At 41.2% G+C, this 16,914-nt stretch overlaps 1 protein-coding gene across 1 annotated transcript; it reads right to left on the reverse strand.

Moving 5' to 3' along the window:
* Positions 1-6,260: 6,260 nt before the first annotated feature.
* On the reverse strand, positions 6,261-11,671 carry LOC119657027. Its single transcript, XM_038063777.1, has 5 exons — positions 11,485-11,671; positions 11,345-11,422; positions 11,081-11,276; positions 6,476-6,647; positions 6,261-6,405 (listed from the first exon to the last, which is right to left on the reverse strand). Exons 1-5 carry the CDS (start codon positions 11,659-11,661, stop codon positions 6,261-6,263), a joined length of 768 nt encoding a protein of 255 aa, XP_037919705.1. The 5' UTR covers positions 11,662-11,671.
* Positions 11,672-16,914: the final 5,243 nt, after the last annotated feature.

Consider the following 16,914-nt stretch of genomic DNA (forward strand, 5'->3'; position numbering starts at 1 on the left):
CGAAGTCCTTAGTTTGAGGGACTGTTGAACTTCTTCTATTTACAGTGATAGATGGGATACTGAGACTGAGAAATATAGTAATATAGCTACTATTATTATCGTTATTTTAGCAAATGTTGGTATGGAGGGTATTCCGGAGCTTTGATAGGTTCTGAGAATGGGTTTGTGGACGGAATGATAACTTTCCAAGGCCTTGTGTGACTTTGTGTATCAAATCAGTACTAATCAAGACCTCCCAATTGGTATACCAAAAGTTTATATTTAATGAAAAAAGATGTATACCTCCTTTCGCATGTATGGGGAGCCTCCTTTAAACTAAATTTAGAAAGATGTCACAGTTCACAGTTCTTACTTTCCCAAGCGAATTTCGTATCAATAGGTGAATCCGTTTCTGAGAAAAGTGCGTGTGATGTACAAAGAGGTACTACACCGATTTAAGTAAGGTCCTTCATACAAAACCTAAAAAAGGTGGCAGGTAAATATGCGTTAACTGCCAGTGCGATTCAGTGTTACTTCGAGAAAAACGCCACGCAAAGCTTGAGACTCGACTGCAGATCAGTTCTTCATCGTGAAATATGTGCTTAAGAAGAGCTGGAAGTTGTAGACATCTACCAAATATTCATTGTCTTCAAACAAGCATAGGCCAGTGTTGGTCGCAATGTTCTGTGTAAAGTCATACTTTAGTTTGGAATCCCAGGAAAACAAGTTTCTCGAAAGGAAACACTGATGACGGGATCAGTCTCGGTATGAAGTGAAAATACCTTGACTGGTCAAACCCTAATACTGAACAGTTTCAAACAGTCGGACAACCCCTGCCTCTTTAATTCGGCTTTAGGAAAAATCCTCGCGGCTTGGCCTACGCCATAGCTCCATCTCAAGCAGGGTTTGCCAAGTCTTCTTTTTCTTCAGCACATTAACACCACATTAGAATCGCATAGAAATTGTTCCGTGGTTCCCGGCTTCTGCATTATAGGATGGACGCAGCTCATCTTGTTCAATCTCAAGTCTGAACAAATGTCCAGCTAGTGACCAATTACAATGCCCACAATACTTCTGCAAGTCTTCCTGATTTTCAAGAGGATCAACTTAGCAGGATGTTTATTCAGTTTGATTCGTTTAGCTGCATTAAGGCTTTGCCATCTGCCATTATGGCAAGCTTCTTCCCAGTTTTTGATTGGACCATCAATGCTGCTGCCACTCTTTGAACCTTGTTTTACTAAAGCGACCGAGATTTAATTTCCTTCTATACCACAGTAACCAGGTATCCTGGGGGATATTAGTTTTGACATTGGTTGTAGAGGTGAGGAGTGCGGGGTTCCGCAAAAGGGTCAGTTACTTAAACCACTCGTTTTCAGAAGCTACCGGACGCAATTATGTGAAAGAAAATATGATGGCCCATGCACATGGTACCATACCAATACCGGTTTAACTAAAGTTAATAACAGTAGATAACCATGTTTATTAGTATAGTTTAGTATATTTTTTATAAATTGTCTGGGAAGCCTCTTAAATTTATCCTACAATCATTACCTTTTGCAGTAATATAGGCTATTTACCAGAGAGCATGATACTGCCAACTTTGGTAGAAACCGCGCTTTTAGTAACAAAGTTATAATAGGTTAAAGTTTTTACTTTTTTGCAAATTGCGTGCATTCTAAGACTTTGAAAGTCAGTATCATACTAAAGTAAATGCTCTGACAAACTAAATGGATAAACGTTACCAAAATTGATAGACCAGTAGCTTACTCCAAACTACAATTTTATTTTATTGTGTGTATATATTTCGCAACTTCTCCCTCCATTCCCTGATGAAGGGAGTAAGTTGCTCCCGAAATATATATACACAATAAAATAAAACTGTAGTTTGGAGTAAGCTACTGGTCTATCAATTTTAGACTTAACTACAAATAGAAGACAAGAAACGTTACCAGTACCACAAAACCTTTCATACCTGAAGCGTTCAGCTTCCAGTTTCCCGGCTTGTGAAACCATCGATGTAGAAGACCTCAGTGTATCCCGCTACGCATTCTCCTGGAAATTCCCACTTTTCACTATGTTTGAGAAAGAACCAAATAGATTCGTCCGTTGTTTTCCTATATATTTAATCAAATGAGACTATGTGCTGATCTCATTGCAGGGCTCTGAATATATAAACTCAAGGGCTGCAAATTGAGTTATGCAGTATTAGAGTTGTGCCGAATGTCGGGGTCATGATACCGGCAATTCCTTGTTCCTTGTAGTGAAGCAAGTTTACAATAGAAACTCTTTTATTTCACCTTAACCTACACACTACGGATGTATAAACGAAAATCGAGCTAATAATAGCAACAGCAGATTAAGGCCTAAGTTCCCATGTCCAGGCAAAGGTCCGTCTACGCCGCCTATAAACTGTGAGAGCCCGTTTCATCTTTACCTCCATATATTTGTCCCGAAGAAACTTCTTATTAAGAATGACCCCCCAGTTACTTCCTTTTTTTTGAGTGTTGAAGGGCTGTAGCTCTCATCTCAGATACACAAGCACCGTTTAGTTTCCTCCTTTCTGTAAATAAAACCACCGTGATTTTTTTGGATTTACTGAAATTCCGTGCCTGATGCACCATCTGTCAATCAAATCAACGGCGCGTTGTATATTTCTACACACTAGCCCAGCCACGTCTTCCGCATAAGCTTTGGCGTGTATTGGTAGATTTTGCACTTCTCGTGGTCATGGATCGATCAACGTACTCCATAGAAGTGGCGATAGGGCACCTCTTCGTCTTCTGCTATCAGGTAGTGACCAACACCCACTAAGGCATAAAGCAATCTCTATGTTGGCATAGATTTTATGAAGACCATGCTCTCTCTTGGAATCAAAAAGTTTTCGGGAAGACGCCAAGTCAAAGACCCTTGTCCATGAACACCCACATCGGTTGTTCGCTCTCAGAACTGCCTCTTCTACCTTTGAAACCAAAGAATGAACCGCAGACATACAGGAATTTATATGCTTGCTGCTGTCACAACTCCAGATTGAGGAAGCTGTTCATCTCCCTTTTGAAGCACATCAATTAAAAACTTTACAGAAGGGAGTAGAGCTCCAAACTGCTTAAAGTCAGCAATTCAATTGGTTCTTAGTAGTAATCAGATTGGATGGTATCTGAGAGAGAATGTATTAAAAGTAAGTAAGGTTAAAATTAAGCTTGGAAAGAAGGGGAGGAGCGAGACGGATCCTCCCTGGCTCGAAGTTACTTCGGGGTTGGGCGTTTAATTTCCCCCCGGGCCTGCTTGATCCTTCCTACGACTATTGATGCAATTGTTGCTGAAGTCCGTTTTTATAATGGAAATTAGTTAAAGGGTTAAATTCAGTAGTACACGAGATAAGAGTGGAGGGAAATATTGTGGAGGGAAGTCAACAACTAGGTAATGACTATCCCGTATATACTTGTTATAAGGAAATTGAAAAAAAACTGACTTCATTGTGGTATCCTGCCTAATGATCAGTACAGTGTTGACATACACTCCAAATTATTTTGACCCTATGAAAAGTGATATTCATGTACGAATTAGCAAGCTGGTGTCCATACCTGAGGTGTTAGTTGCGAAATTGTTAGATCCATTTCTCTTTTTTGAGCTGATTCCTAGCGTACCGATGGGAGCGCTGTCCTTACGTTCCTTGATTGATGTGTTACCAGATATAAGAAGGGTAGATAAAGTCTCCTCCCGTAAAACAGTGAACCTGCCATATATGGCTGAATGCAGGCTATCATGGGATGCCAGTTAACTCCTGTATGCTATACATAGGACCTTGTCGCAGTTGAATTCATGGAGGCTGTTGTCTAAGCCAAGAGAGAAAATCGAAGCTGGGATTTCACATATTCTTCATGCAGATAAGAGGGGCGGATGCGTTAGGAGGGGAAACATGCAAGGTAATGGTGCCAGCAAATTCCATCACCCACATGCACATGGGGGCTGCTGGATACGGTTAATTCGGAACAGACGAGAAACGATGAAGGTAGGTTTTCTACTCCGCAAACCAGAAGCCCTTCGGCCTGGCCCGCCCGGTTGGTTGTTAGACAAGGAGTTGAAAACTTACCTATGGAAAAAAAAATATTGTTATGGATCCAGCTGATCACTTTCGCACCAAATGGGAATCAATGATCAACGAACTCACGAAATACGAAAAGTCTTTTTAAAGTAGAGAATTTGAAATTCTATTTGTGGCGGACAATAGAGTTAAACGCAGTGTACCAGACTTCAAACCATAAATGAAGTATTATGCGATGGCTATCATGACGAGATTTTCTAAAGTAATCCTCACGGTCTGAAAACGATTTTACTACACCCTAGAACGAACAATAGATTTTTCAGACGATATCAGCATAATTCTCAGGGCATTCAACGCAAGAGTCACACAGGCTACAAGAAGAAGGCACAGCACAATTGAAAACGGTTGGTGTCTATCGACTTTGCAACCGATGCAAACTTAGTCATTAGCTCAATATTTTCCTGCTCCGCATCATTTACAAAAAGACATGTACATTGGATGACCACACTTACAAATAAATAGACCACTTTCTTATCGAAAAAGGGCTAGGGTTTAGGCATGAGAACATTACGTGGGCCAAATTGTGACTCCAATAATCACTTTCTACAAATTAAATTTGAAATCGCTTTAAATGGATGAACTCGCTCCCGGAGCTAAAAACTCAACATCAACCAGCTACAAGAACCGGAATCAAGGATAAGGAATATATTTCTAATAGCTGGTAACCAGTACGTTCGTTGTTTGGTACAACTTCGGACACTTTCTCCAAAAATGTTGCCAACTGGTAACTATAAGTTTTCTTAAAATAAGTAAATCTTCCGGAATTGATGAAACACAGCCCAAACTAATCAACAACTCGGAATACCGGAACCTGAACGCTTCGGGTGTAAATGTTTTGAGTTTGTCTTATGTGAGGAAACTTCTATGTACTTTTTTCTATTCGTGTATAGGGGTGCTTGAAATGTACAATTTTGACATTCCACTGCTTTGTTGATAATAGTCAGATTTCCTTCAAACTTTCCGAAATTGTGTGCTATGTTATCATTTATTCATTATACATTTTTAACTTTTATATTTCTAGAATGAGCTTCAGGAGGGCTTTCGCGTAAACTTGTAAAATATGGTAATATGCCATTACTAATTTTATTTGTGCAGATACTGGAATAAAATGTGTTTTAAGCCTGTATATCAGATACATGCGGCATCCTGGTTTAATTGCAGATTTTTCGATTGAATAGGTCCTGAGAGCAAGACCGGTTACGTATATTTTGATCTCTCAATCTCCAATATTTCACCCAGTATTGGAAATAAGAGGAATCTCATAGACCACATGTTCTCTCAAAATTTGTGATAATTGCTGCTGAAATTTCCTGGTAAATCGGGAGCGACAGCCAGACATGGCAGACATTGCATCGGTTTTAATAAGATTTTGTATCACACAAACCCTTGGAAAACATGGGGAAGGCTTCTGGACTTTTTCCACTATTTTGTGTTATATGCTCTATCCACAGGAAAGCTGATAGCGTGCCATTGTAGTGCGAAAACTGCAAAGCCATTCCACTTCCTTGGTAAGTCCTGTCAAAAACTGCTATACAAAATAATTCTTGACTTGGGAACTTCTGCAAAGCTTGTATGTCAACGACGAAGAGCGTGGCATCGCAAAACAAAATAATTGGGACCTAAATAAAAGCTTCCAAAATAAAGTGGGTTTATTTCATTCTAGACCACATTCTAAGTAGCCCGATTTAGTGATAGATTAATCCAGCCAATACAACATATTTCTTATGTAGGACCATTTTAAAGTCTAGAAGTTTCGGATATATAAAGCACCCACTTGTATTGTCCTTTCTACGCCGCTGAGGTCTGGACTCAAAAGCAAACCTCCAAAAATTCTGAGGACGTATTCGAACCGGACGTATAACGCAGAATATTGAACTCTCTTCAGTTTGGAGAGGTTGGTTCAACACGCTTCAATGTGATCTACCAGTAGCCCAGAAAGCTACAATGGACCGGCCATGTCGAACCCCTAGAGAAGTCGAGGTGAAAGTGGGAAAACGTTATAAGTTGATTTTTGGTTTCGCAAGCTGGATGACAATTTCGCAATTTGGACAGCAGGGAATTCCGAAATGAGTTTCACATTTATATGCACATACATAAATATGTGTAGATTTTATATTATGTACTATTTATTATTCAGGCACTTTATAATATCTTATATGGATTTGATGAAAACTTAAGGCTACATGGAATCAATGAAGTCTTTAATGCTATTGTCTGACCAATTGCAAGTTGTATGTCTAGATGAGCAGTCATCATTACTTCTACCAATGTCAATAGCTTCTCCCATTTTAGTTCCTGATAGGAATGTCGATATCCAGTTCGCGCTGAAATAGATATAAAAATTGATAAGGAAATATCTGGGAAACCATACGTTATACTTATCATATTACTCACCTCGTCACGCCATCAATTATTTTGTTTATATTTGTCCCTTTACCTTGAGCAACTCTTTGAGTTGATTCCTTGACAAGGAGACAAGTTGTTTTTTGAATACATGTTGATAAATCTATGTTGAATTCTCGAAATATTGTGTCGATGTTTGTGAAAATGTCATGCATGGGCGATTCTGAAGGAAATGAAAAGTGAGTTTGAAATAATATTGCTTGTGATATTCTTTTAAAGAGTATATGTTTCTATAGTGGATCAAGTTTTAAGCCTAATCTCATAATGTGCTCACAATATGTAAAGACGTGTCGATGAAGGTATCTAGCGGAAAACCTAACTGAACGCTCTGCAACCGTGAGGTCCGAAAAATGGAGGGTGGCATGACCAGTGATAGAGGGGATTCATCATCATCATCAACGACGCAACGACCGGTATCCAGTGTAGGCTTGTCTTAATAACGAACTGCAGACATCCCAGGTTTGCGCCGAGGTACATATCTCGCTCTATCTGAGGCAAGGTTTGCCTCGTCTACTTTTTCTACCAAAGACATTATAGACTTTCTGGGCTGGATGACCTTCGGGTCCATTTCCATTCGGATCCATTCGGGTTAAATGACCTAACCACCCATTGGGCCGGAGTTTGTCCACAACCAGGCGGTCATAGTATCGCTCATAGATTTCGTCATTATATAGGCTACAGAATCCCCTTGTAGGAGGCCAACAATTCTTCGGAGGATTCTTGTCTCAAACACGGCTAAGAGTTCGCAATTTTTCTTGCTAAGAACCCAAGTTTCCAAGGAATGTATAAAGAGTGGCACGAACATTGTCTTGTACAGCAAGCGCTTTGACCCTAGAGGGAATTGGCCGCTGATAAATATCACCATCTATTCGCATAATAATTTGGTTGAGTTACTATAAAATTGGGGAATCGCGGTTGGTTAGGTGGGTATAAGAGACCACCTGTGAATGAAAATTGGCCTAGGTTACCTAAAAAATAAACCCTTCCGCCATCGATATTCAACGTCCGTGCCTGCCTCTTGGTTGGGAACTTGGATCCGTTTAGAATGAGCTCCAAGTTCGGGGGGGGGGGGGGGGTAGCACCAGAGACAACGATGATCTTCGTCGCAGGACCTGTAAAGGATACTTGTCGGATCGAAACCGTATTTGGTGCTCCAGTGTATAAGAAAGTAAACTGAAATGAATTTAGCTTGAGGAGCGAATAGATGAGTTATGTGAGTTCATCAAGGAGAGACGGAGTATCCATCGAAGCATTCTGGTGTTAATAAGGAGCACTAAGTTCACCTATATTAGGGAACGCTAGTAAAAGGAAGCAAACGAACTGCGGCGAATACAATAAATAAACATATCCAGCAAGGAGTCTTCCCATAGTTTCTGTGGTGTTAGGAGAACAAGCTGAGCTTAGAGGCAGAAAGCACGAGATAACAATCGAATACAAGGACCTAGAAGAGATTACTTCACGGGAAGATCAAATCATCATCAATTACATAGGGGATAGTGCCATAAAAAAGATAAGAACTACACATGGAGGTAACAAGACTGCTATTATTAGCTTACCGGTGGTAAGAGCGGTTAAATTGATTATTCCGGGAAAAGTAACTATAACATAGGTTGGGTGATGGGCAGTCTCAAGGAGTAGGTATCTCTAAAAAGACGCGTCAGAAGCCTTGATTTCGCCGACTTTGCAGCCCAACACGATAGGTCGAAAAAGTGCCGAGAGGAGGGTCACCTTATTGAGAACTACATCGGAGACCCACGAGACATCTTGGATAGTGAGAAAAGCGATGCTTTCACAAATCATTTGAATGTCGATTATAAATGTAACAGCAACTTGTGAACCGTACCGAAATTACAGTAGCGCAACTTGGGTCAGGAAGGTAATGCTGCGATACAGGCATAGTGAAGATAGGAAATACATAGCATTCCTAAGAGTCGCTAAGATTCAAAGGTGTCCATATCTATTGCTGCTACATCCTGCTAGTGCAAAACTATGAGAAAATGTTAGGCTATGACCGCTAGAGCACAACCTGAAGTCTAGGAATCATAGCCTTCAAATAATTTATCTCAATTTTAATGCGTAGGTCTTAGTGTGGGAATGCCGAGGGATGAATGCTAGGGGATAAATTCTTATTGAAATGTGATTGTTAATCGTACTAGCTAACGTTGGATGTGTGCCAACGTTCCGAGTTAGAGGATTAGAGTCGATCGTCGGTCTGCCATACCTACGTCCTTTTTTATTGAGAGAGACGGCCTAGTGATTGAGCTAGCACTGTACCTACATCGGCCAATAGGCCATTTTCCTCGACATTGGTAGCGGTTGAAGCGAGAAACGAAAGTACGTTAGAAGTAAAAAAGACCAACATAATTGACTAGTCTACTAGATCTTTCGAAGGAGAAGTTCACTTCGCGAAGGGGTCTCCGTTGTGGGCGGTAGGTCAGCTTTGCCAGTATATATCCGAGGCATGCGAACCTACAGTGTCTTGCCAGCGTTTGTACCGTAACAGAAAATAAAACTACTGGAAGAAGTAGGAAATTTCGGCCTTGAGATTTTCGTGTCTGCGAATGAGGGACTTCGCCAGGGATATCTGAAGTAATTTTAAGAAGGCCATAAGCCTATTGACAGTTCGTTGATACCAATAGAAGTTTACACTCTTTCCAAACCAGTTTGCATAAGGAAAGTGGCAACGAGCAACTGGCCTGCGTGATATGTGTAAATATGTATTACGCATGTATTATGTAATTGTAGTACGTATACAGAGGATTTAATGGAATAGAGAGATGTATTAATTAATGTAGTGTCAGTTAAATATAAGCGAACATTCAATGTAAGTAGTTGTTCCTTTTTTTAACAAAATAAACGGCCACTTTTTTTGTTTAAGAATCGAGGGATTTCTAAGTCCGCCATCCACTTAATGGCGGACCGGACCAGTTGAAAAGCAACATGCCTTTCGGCTGTGGTCCACGGAACCCTCATTCTTGGGCAAGCACCCAAGTTGGAAAATATATGACTTGCGGTTTCATCCAGGGCAGAGGCAATTCATCAGACGCTGCCTGACCTCTGCCTTGGGAGCAGCGTGACCCAAGTGATTACAATGTGGTATTTGCTTCCTTCTATTAATTCAAAAACACGACATGTGTATGAATTATAATGAACACAAAACCGTCTTGTAAAATTTTTAGGGCTAAGCCGGCCGAGGTAAAACTACATTTTTTAGAATCCTCATCTGTGGACTACAACCGAGAAAGCATGTTGCTTTCCAACTGGTCCGGTCCGCCGTGGATGCCGGACCTAGGTTTTATGTTCATTATAATTCACACACATGTCATGTTTTTGAATTAATATAAGGGAGCAGATACCACCTTGTAACCACTTCGGTCACACTGCTCCCCGGGCAGAGATGAGGCAGCGTCTGATGAGTTGCCTCTGCCCTGGACGATACCGCAAGTCTTATATAATAATTTAATTTTACACAATGAAGAAATTGATATACAATTCGCTGATCATCTTCATCTTCCTGGTAATCTATCGAGACGGTGAAATGGATTTTGGCAAGCTGAAGTAACAATGTTTCCGGTCATTAAATATTGGAGCGAAATGATCGATACCAAGCCGAATTGCAAGGGGCATTTGGATTATGCGTGGGAGAAGGCCGCAAGGATCAGTTAATCTCTCGGAAGGACGATATCTAATATTGGTAATCCAAAATGTAGTTGTGGCAGCTTATCGTAGAGGCGGCGAAATTCATCCTGCTATACGTGTTTCTTGTCTAGACGAGTGAGTTCCGCATAACAGCCAATCGCACTGATAGTGTGCAGTGAGCATCGAACAACGTTAGGCGAGACAGTGTATGTCATCGCGGGAATGATCCCTTTGGATCTTCTTGCGAATTAAGGATACTATCTCTTCCAGAGAACGAGGAGGAATTCATCCGAGATGACTGCATACGTCCAAAGAGCCACAAGACAGGAAATTTAAAGGAGATGCCAGCAACGATGAGATAATTCCGTCAAAGGCCGCTGCGCCTATATTTTGATCACTTGTACCGAGAGGGGTCTAGCGGAAACGGGGAGAATTGAATTACCATTTGCGGTAGTTCCTTACGGAATACAACGATTATAAAATGTATTTGTATCGCTTCGGATTGGACGAGTCTTCCGACTGTAACAAATGCGTCGCTCTACCTGAGGACTCGAGGTATGTTATGTTCAATTTTCCTAGAATCGTGAATGCAAGAAGGAAACTGAGTAGCCCACTGCGTAGATATATCAAAACCTTGTAGAAGTGAGAGACGAACTGGATCGCAGCGAACTAATACGGATAGTCTCAAGGAAAATGGTAGATACTGACTATCTTATCAATACGATCAACTGATGCACCAGCAAAAAGCATTGAAAGTTTCTATGGAGAGGAAATGTGTAGGAATTTCTTAAAATGTATCCAAAAAGATAATCGGAGAAAAGATGACAATTAAAGAACATAGATGACCCCGATAGTGCATTATTACTGAGTGTAAGAAACAGGAATAGAGGAGTGGAAACGGGTTACTCCATCATAAAGAGAAAGAAAAGGAATTACAATAATTCTCTATATTTTCACCTGACTTTTCGTTATGTACTTCCTTTTCCCCAAAGGAAAATGCATTAATATCATCCAGGATATCAGAACTTCGCATAGCTTTCATTCGTCCGTTAGCCATCCGTGCTAGATGCGATAGGGCGGCTGCTGTCGAAACACCTGCTATAATCGTCACTCCAGTCAGCACAAGAGCTCCTACGTTTATATTCATGAATCCCTATAAAAAAACCCGAAACGACAAAATTCAGCATCAGCAATTCCAATCAACACCAGATCCTTTGATACCTTTGCCATACTTGATGCATCGTCCATTGTCCTTTTCACAGGGACACTGAAGAACGGAACTATGAACTCCAATAGAACCTTCATTAAAACGAGGCAATTTAACTGAGTTGAATCAAGAGCACATTCGGGAAGACTTTTACCTTCAGATCATCACCCAAAGTTTGAAACTTAACAAATCTTGCCTGTCGCTTCAAAGATACAACCTCACTTCGCAGATAATCCAGATTTCTACTATGATTTGAATATGATTCGGCACTAGAAACACTAAGTATCACAACACCTACTACACATCCTAGTGAAATGCTTGTTGGTTGCATGGTTTCAATACCGAAACGTACGACTAACTGGAGTATTTTGAAGAAAGTATCTTCTTTTTAATATTGTTACATTAGAAGAAGTTGGAATTCAGCGATTTATCAATGCCAATGCCCCACTAGAGGTGACAGGCTTTTCGTAAGTGGAGCCAAGTAAAATATGCCTATTACGTACCGTACTATTGCGTGCGTTACAATAGATGAATTATAGTGTTTTAACGCAATTTTACGGTGTTGTTGTCGCGTATTGTATTGAAGAACTGTTGCACTTTATGCTTGGTGGATCGCATGGTTACAAGAAGAGCAGTCAGTTGATCGAAAATGGATTAAAATTAAAAGTTGATATAAAATATGTTTCAGTTATCAAGTGAATTGCTGAAACGAAATAATGGTAAAGTAAGGACGCAACAGTTAAATATCAGAAAATTGATTCAAGGCTAACTTTAAGAGGATAACAATTCTTATAAAATTCTGTTGCCCTCTTTAATAGAATCGACTAAGCTATCGAGCAACCGTGGTTAGGGCAAAGTTCATAGGGAGAAAATTCGAGAACTCGAAACTGCATAGTCACCATAATTTTGTTACGGTATTGCAGCTTGCAAAGAATCACCTCCTTTTTCATGGGCTTGAATAGATCAAATAAAGTTGCTAGTTTCCAGATTTTTCAAACGACAAGCTTGGAACTCCGTCCATTGTACATATCTATTATTTTCCATAAGGGATGTAGCCTTCAAAATGTTCCTTCAAAGATCTCAATTTCAATCAATTATCTTCCCCCATTTCATCAATCAAAGTTTGAAGAGGACCAATGCATCAATGCATCATGGCTCCTTGCTTTTATAAAGAGAAGCGATTATGTATGTAGTAATAAATATCCATTTTCAACCACATTTGATCACTAACCTTTCCTCAGGACTGTACTCGTTGGTGGGGTATAGCGCGTCAAACACAACTATGCACAATCGTTCGCCATTACCGGATATACGCTTCAGCTCTCTCCACGATTTCCCGAGACTTTCGCACTTCTCTCTACTACTCTGCGCCAAGTACCCTGCCCCACTCGTCAGCCATCTAGGAAGAGTGGATTCCACTGCATGGCGTATCCAACAGTGGAATTGTCGCCCCTTCTTAAAGTGTGACCTATCCACTGCCACTTGCGTCTTCCGATCGTAGTGCGTACGAGTGCCAGGCCTGTGCGCCGACCAAGTTCTTTGTTTAAGATAGTGTCAGGGCAGCGCATTCCGATGACGCGATGAAGACAGGTATCGACGAAAGCTTGGAGCTTTTGGATAACAATGGAGTTCACTTTCCATGTGCTATTCCCATATAGCAATACAGAAAGAACACTAGCACTAAACAAGCTCAACTTGATTTTAGTGTTGAGATAATTGCATTTCAAGATTTTAGACAGTGCAGGGAAAACTATTAATGTTAATGTGTGTTAATGTCGGGCAACATCCAGTTCGGTGACACCATCCACAGAAACCACCCTTCCTAGTTATACAAATTGAACGACGCTTTCGATGCTCTGCCCATTAATGCAGATAGGGAAAGTGTGTTGAACCGTCAAAGTGAGGACCTTGGTTTTGTTGGTGATTATCTTCAGTTCAACTCTACTTGTTTCTCTTTGCAAACCCGGAGCCATTTCGCCAAGGCGCATGGCCCGGTAAGAGAGGAAACAGATGTCATCAGCGTAGTCGAGGGGTTTGAGGAAAGATGTCATTATCCATTGAGCTCCTTCACAGCCTCCGAACAGGACAGCACGATGAACGCCACCGATAACAACAAGATATAATTTCGGTGACAGGATACAATCCTGGTGGACTCCCGGCATATTTTACCTCAGTGCAGCTCGTGACATTTTGCGCCGTCATATGTCCCTCTGATAACAGCTGGAATGCTGCTCCTGCATAGAGCACTCCAGATACACTCCCTGTTCATGCTATCAAAAGCTTCTCGAAATCGTTGAAGAGCAAGTGCAGCAAAGGTCTAACCTCTGCGCACTGTTCCAAAATGATTCATGTGATGTTGATGTGGTCAGGAGGAGGAGGATTCCGAACGGAATCCAGCCTGCATCACACAATCAAACTTTCGAGACGTTCTTTGATGCGTTCCAGGATTATTTTGCTATTATCTTTGCGGCGGCAAATACTCCTCCCATTGTCACACTCAAAACGGGTCCCCTTCTTTGGGATCTTGACAGTCATCCTCCTCTTTTACTTTCTGGGAAAGTCTCGGATTCCCAAGATTTCTATACGAGTGGAAGGAGCAGACCAGCCGTAACTGAAGGTGCAGCGATAAAAGCCCAACGGCTTTACTCCGTCCGAGTGCATTGATGACCGAAATGTGTTCTCTTCTGCATGAAGCAACTAGAAGGCCTCGGATTCCCATGATTTCCGTACGAGTGGACGGGGCAGATCAGCCGTAACTGCAGGTGTAGCGATAAATAACTCTGCACGAAGACCATGAAATCCGAGTTGAAATTAGTGTCCATGTTATTTTTTTTTACAGTTGGTATATAAGTTGAAAAATTTTTGACTAGGTTTTTTTCCTTATCCTGCAAATATTTTTATTTTTTCCCGCATACGATCGTTTCGGAGACCACGTGCCTCCTTCCTCAGTGCTAGTACCTAATCTAATCATTATCGTTTCGGAGACCACGTGCCTCCTTCCTAATCCTGAGGAAGGAGGCACGTGGTCTCCGAAACGATCGTACGCGGGAAAAAATAAAAATATTTACAGGATAAGGAAAAAAACTAGTTCTCATCAAGTCCGACTTTACTCTGTTTAAGTGCATTGATGGCCGAAATGTTTTCTCTTCTGCATGAAAGAACAGCCCCTATCGGCATGTTACGATGACATTATCCTCAAGGGGAGGAACTTCACCGGATGCGATAAGGTTATGAACCATAGAGAAGTGTTCTTTCCTCCTTTGCTGTTCAACATCGTGGATGACAAGTCGACCGTTGACGTCCTTCACAGGACCATCGAAACATAACATAACATATGCAACCCTTTCGTGATACGGTGTATATTCCTAAAATCACTGCGATCTGCAGCATCTTCCGCTTCCCTGAGCAACGCAATAGCAAATCTCGTCTTGTCACGGCGTACCCCAGGCTGAACTTCCTGGGATTTCGCAAGTTATCGGAGTTCGAGAGTGTCACACCCGCCATCGCTCGCAGCGGTCAGTAGAGCCTTCAATCCCTACCTTTCATTGGTCGGCTTCCACGATTCCGCAGTCAGCCAGATCTTATGATGCCCCTTCGGGACGTGCCCGATGACCTGTGTAGCACCTGAGAAAAGAACACTTTTGATGGCGGCACAATGCTCATCGATATTCTCAGGCGACTTACTCAGTATTTTTGCCGTTCGATCAGCAAGATAACTCCCTCAATTTCCAGTGACAATTGGTCATACAAGCTGTCGATGTTGAGTTTAATTGCTCGTCGAAAGCATACTTTTTTTGAAATAATAAAAAACTTGTTGTTTCTTTTTCTTTGGTGTAGATATTTATTCTTGCAAATACCGATATTTTGGGAACCACTTGTTCGCTTCACCAGTGCTAACAAAACTGGTCAAGATAGCACGCCTTGCCATAATACTTCTCTTAGGCCCAGAATGCCCAGCTGGAATTCCTGTTTAAGCTCGAGAAAGCGAGTATTCTGAGGATCTAGCTACCGTTATCAGGAGCGTGCGCGCATTCCGGAAATATTTGCAAAAGGTAAAAAGAGATAAGTCGAGTTGGAATTAAGATAAACATCAACAAAACCAAGGTTCTCAGTCTGACTGGCCTGACTAGCAAAGGGACGTTCACGTACGTGCCATGCGGGACATTTCAGTAGACAATGAATTGAAAAACTCTTTGACTAGTGAAGTTGGGAAAAAAATTTGCATTTGCCCTTGTTCAACTGTGTTGGACTCATAGAGACGGACACATAAAGAGGTAACAGGAACAACAGGAATATGTTGGCCCATGGTTATCAAGCACCTTCCCCAGAGAGTTTAATAAATTGTGTAGCCGTTTAGAGTTTCTGCATTAATTATTTAAGAGTAGAATTGAGTTTCAGTTTTGGAAATGATATTATGGATTGCAGATGTTGCAGTAATTTGGAACTTTAACAGCTTGGTCCTGGTGCCTTTAATATTTTGGTGAAATAATGTTAACGAGACTATGTATGACGCCGTGACCGCGATTGCTTCAGGAATTTTCTGGGCAGTTGTGACGGTCAAAATCTTTAACGAAGATACCAGGTGGTGAAAATGGTGGAAAAAAAATGCGCTTGCCACTGTGTTATCAGGGCGCTACATGGATCTTTAAGCACTGACGTGAAGAGATTTCTCTTTCGTTTTGACTGTTTAAGGTTAGTCCATAACGTCAGATCACCATTTTAACAACATCACTTTTTATTAATTACTCCATCAATAGTGTGTTTGTCGTCCAGTTGAAACCTACCTACAAGTCAGCTTCGACCCTGCATTCGGATTGTTTGGCGATCGCTAAAATATTAAGCCATCGACATCTTCATCAGGGCATCAATGTATCGATGGCCAACTTTTACCCTAAATTTTATGCTATTATTTGAGAGAGAGACTTTAAAAGGATGGACTTATTCTGTGCTGAAGCAGAGCCAAGTCTGTAGGCTTATTGCAGTCCAACAAATGTCTTGAATACAACCAACAGCTTATTTTTGATTTCGACTTACGATACCGATTTGTTTTACAACAGGTGCCTTGGGGTAAAAGGATTTGTAGCACTTAATGAGGATGTCGAGCGTATTGTCGATATTGCGGACACTCATATTGATGCACTTGTGAATACACGGTTCATTAAAGATTCTTTCATCTTCCTACATTTTATAAAACGCAAATCGACTATATCGTCTTAAGACGACGACATTTTATCACCGTCAGATAGTGCAGGGCCGTTTCCTATGAGACCATCGCATCTCAACATCGGCTGCTGATTGCCGTCTTGCAAATCAAGCCACTGATAATACAGCATGAGAAACGCACTGGCCGGCCTGGCATTAAATGGTGGCAATTTCATCAGGAAAAAAAGAAGAAATGATCTCACTTATGCAATTACCAACTATTGCGAATGGTGAAACCAAGTGAAGGATACGGTTCACAAAGCAGCCTATGCAGCCCTCGGGGTTACCAAACCTGGCAAGTACTTGGTATGAGGTGCTTGGCTTTGGAATGACGATGTTTAAGTGAAGGTCAGTGAAAAAAATGCCTCTACCACAATTTTTT

Source organism: Hermetia illucens, chromosome 5 (assembly GCF_905115235.1).
Source record: "Hermetia illucens chromosome 5, iHerIll2.2.curated.20191125, whole genome shotgun sequence".
In the NCBI taxonomy this organism is placed as follows: domain Eukaryota; kingdom Metazoa; phylum Arthropoda; class Insecta; order Diptera; family Stratiomyidae; genus Hermetia; species Hermetia illucens.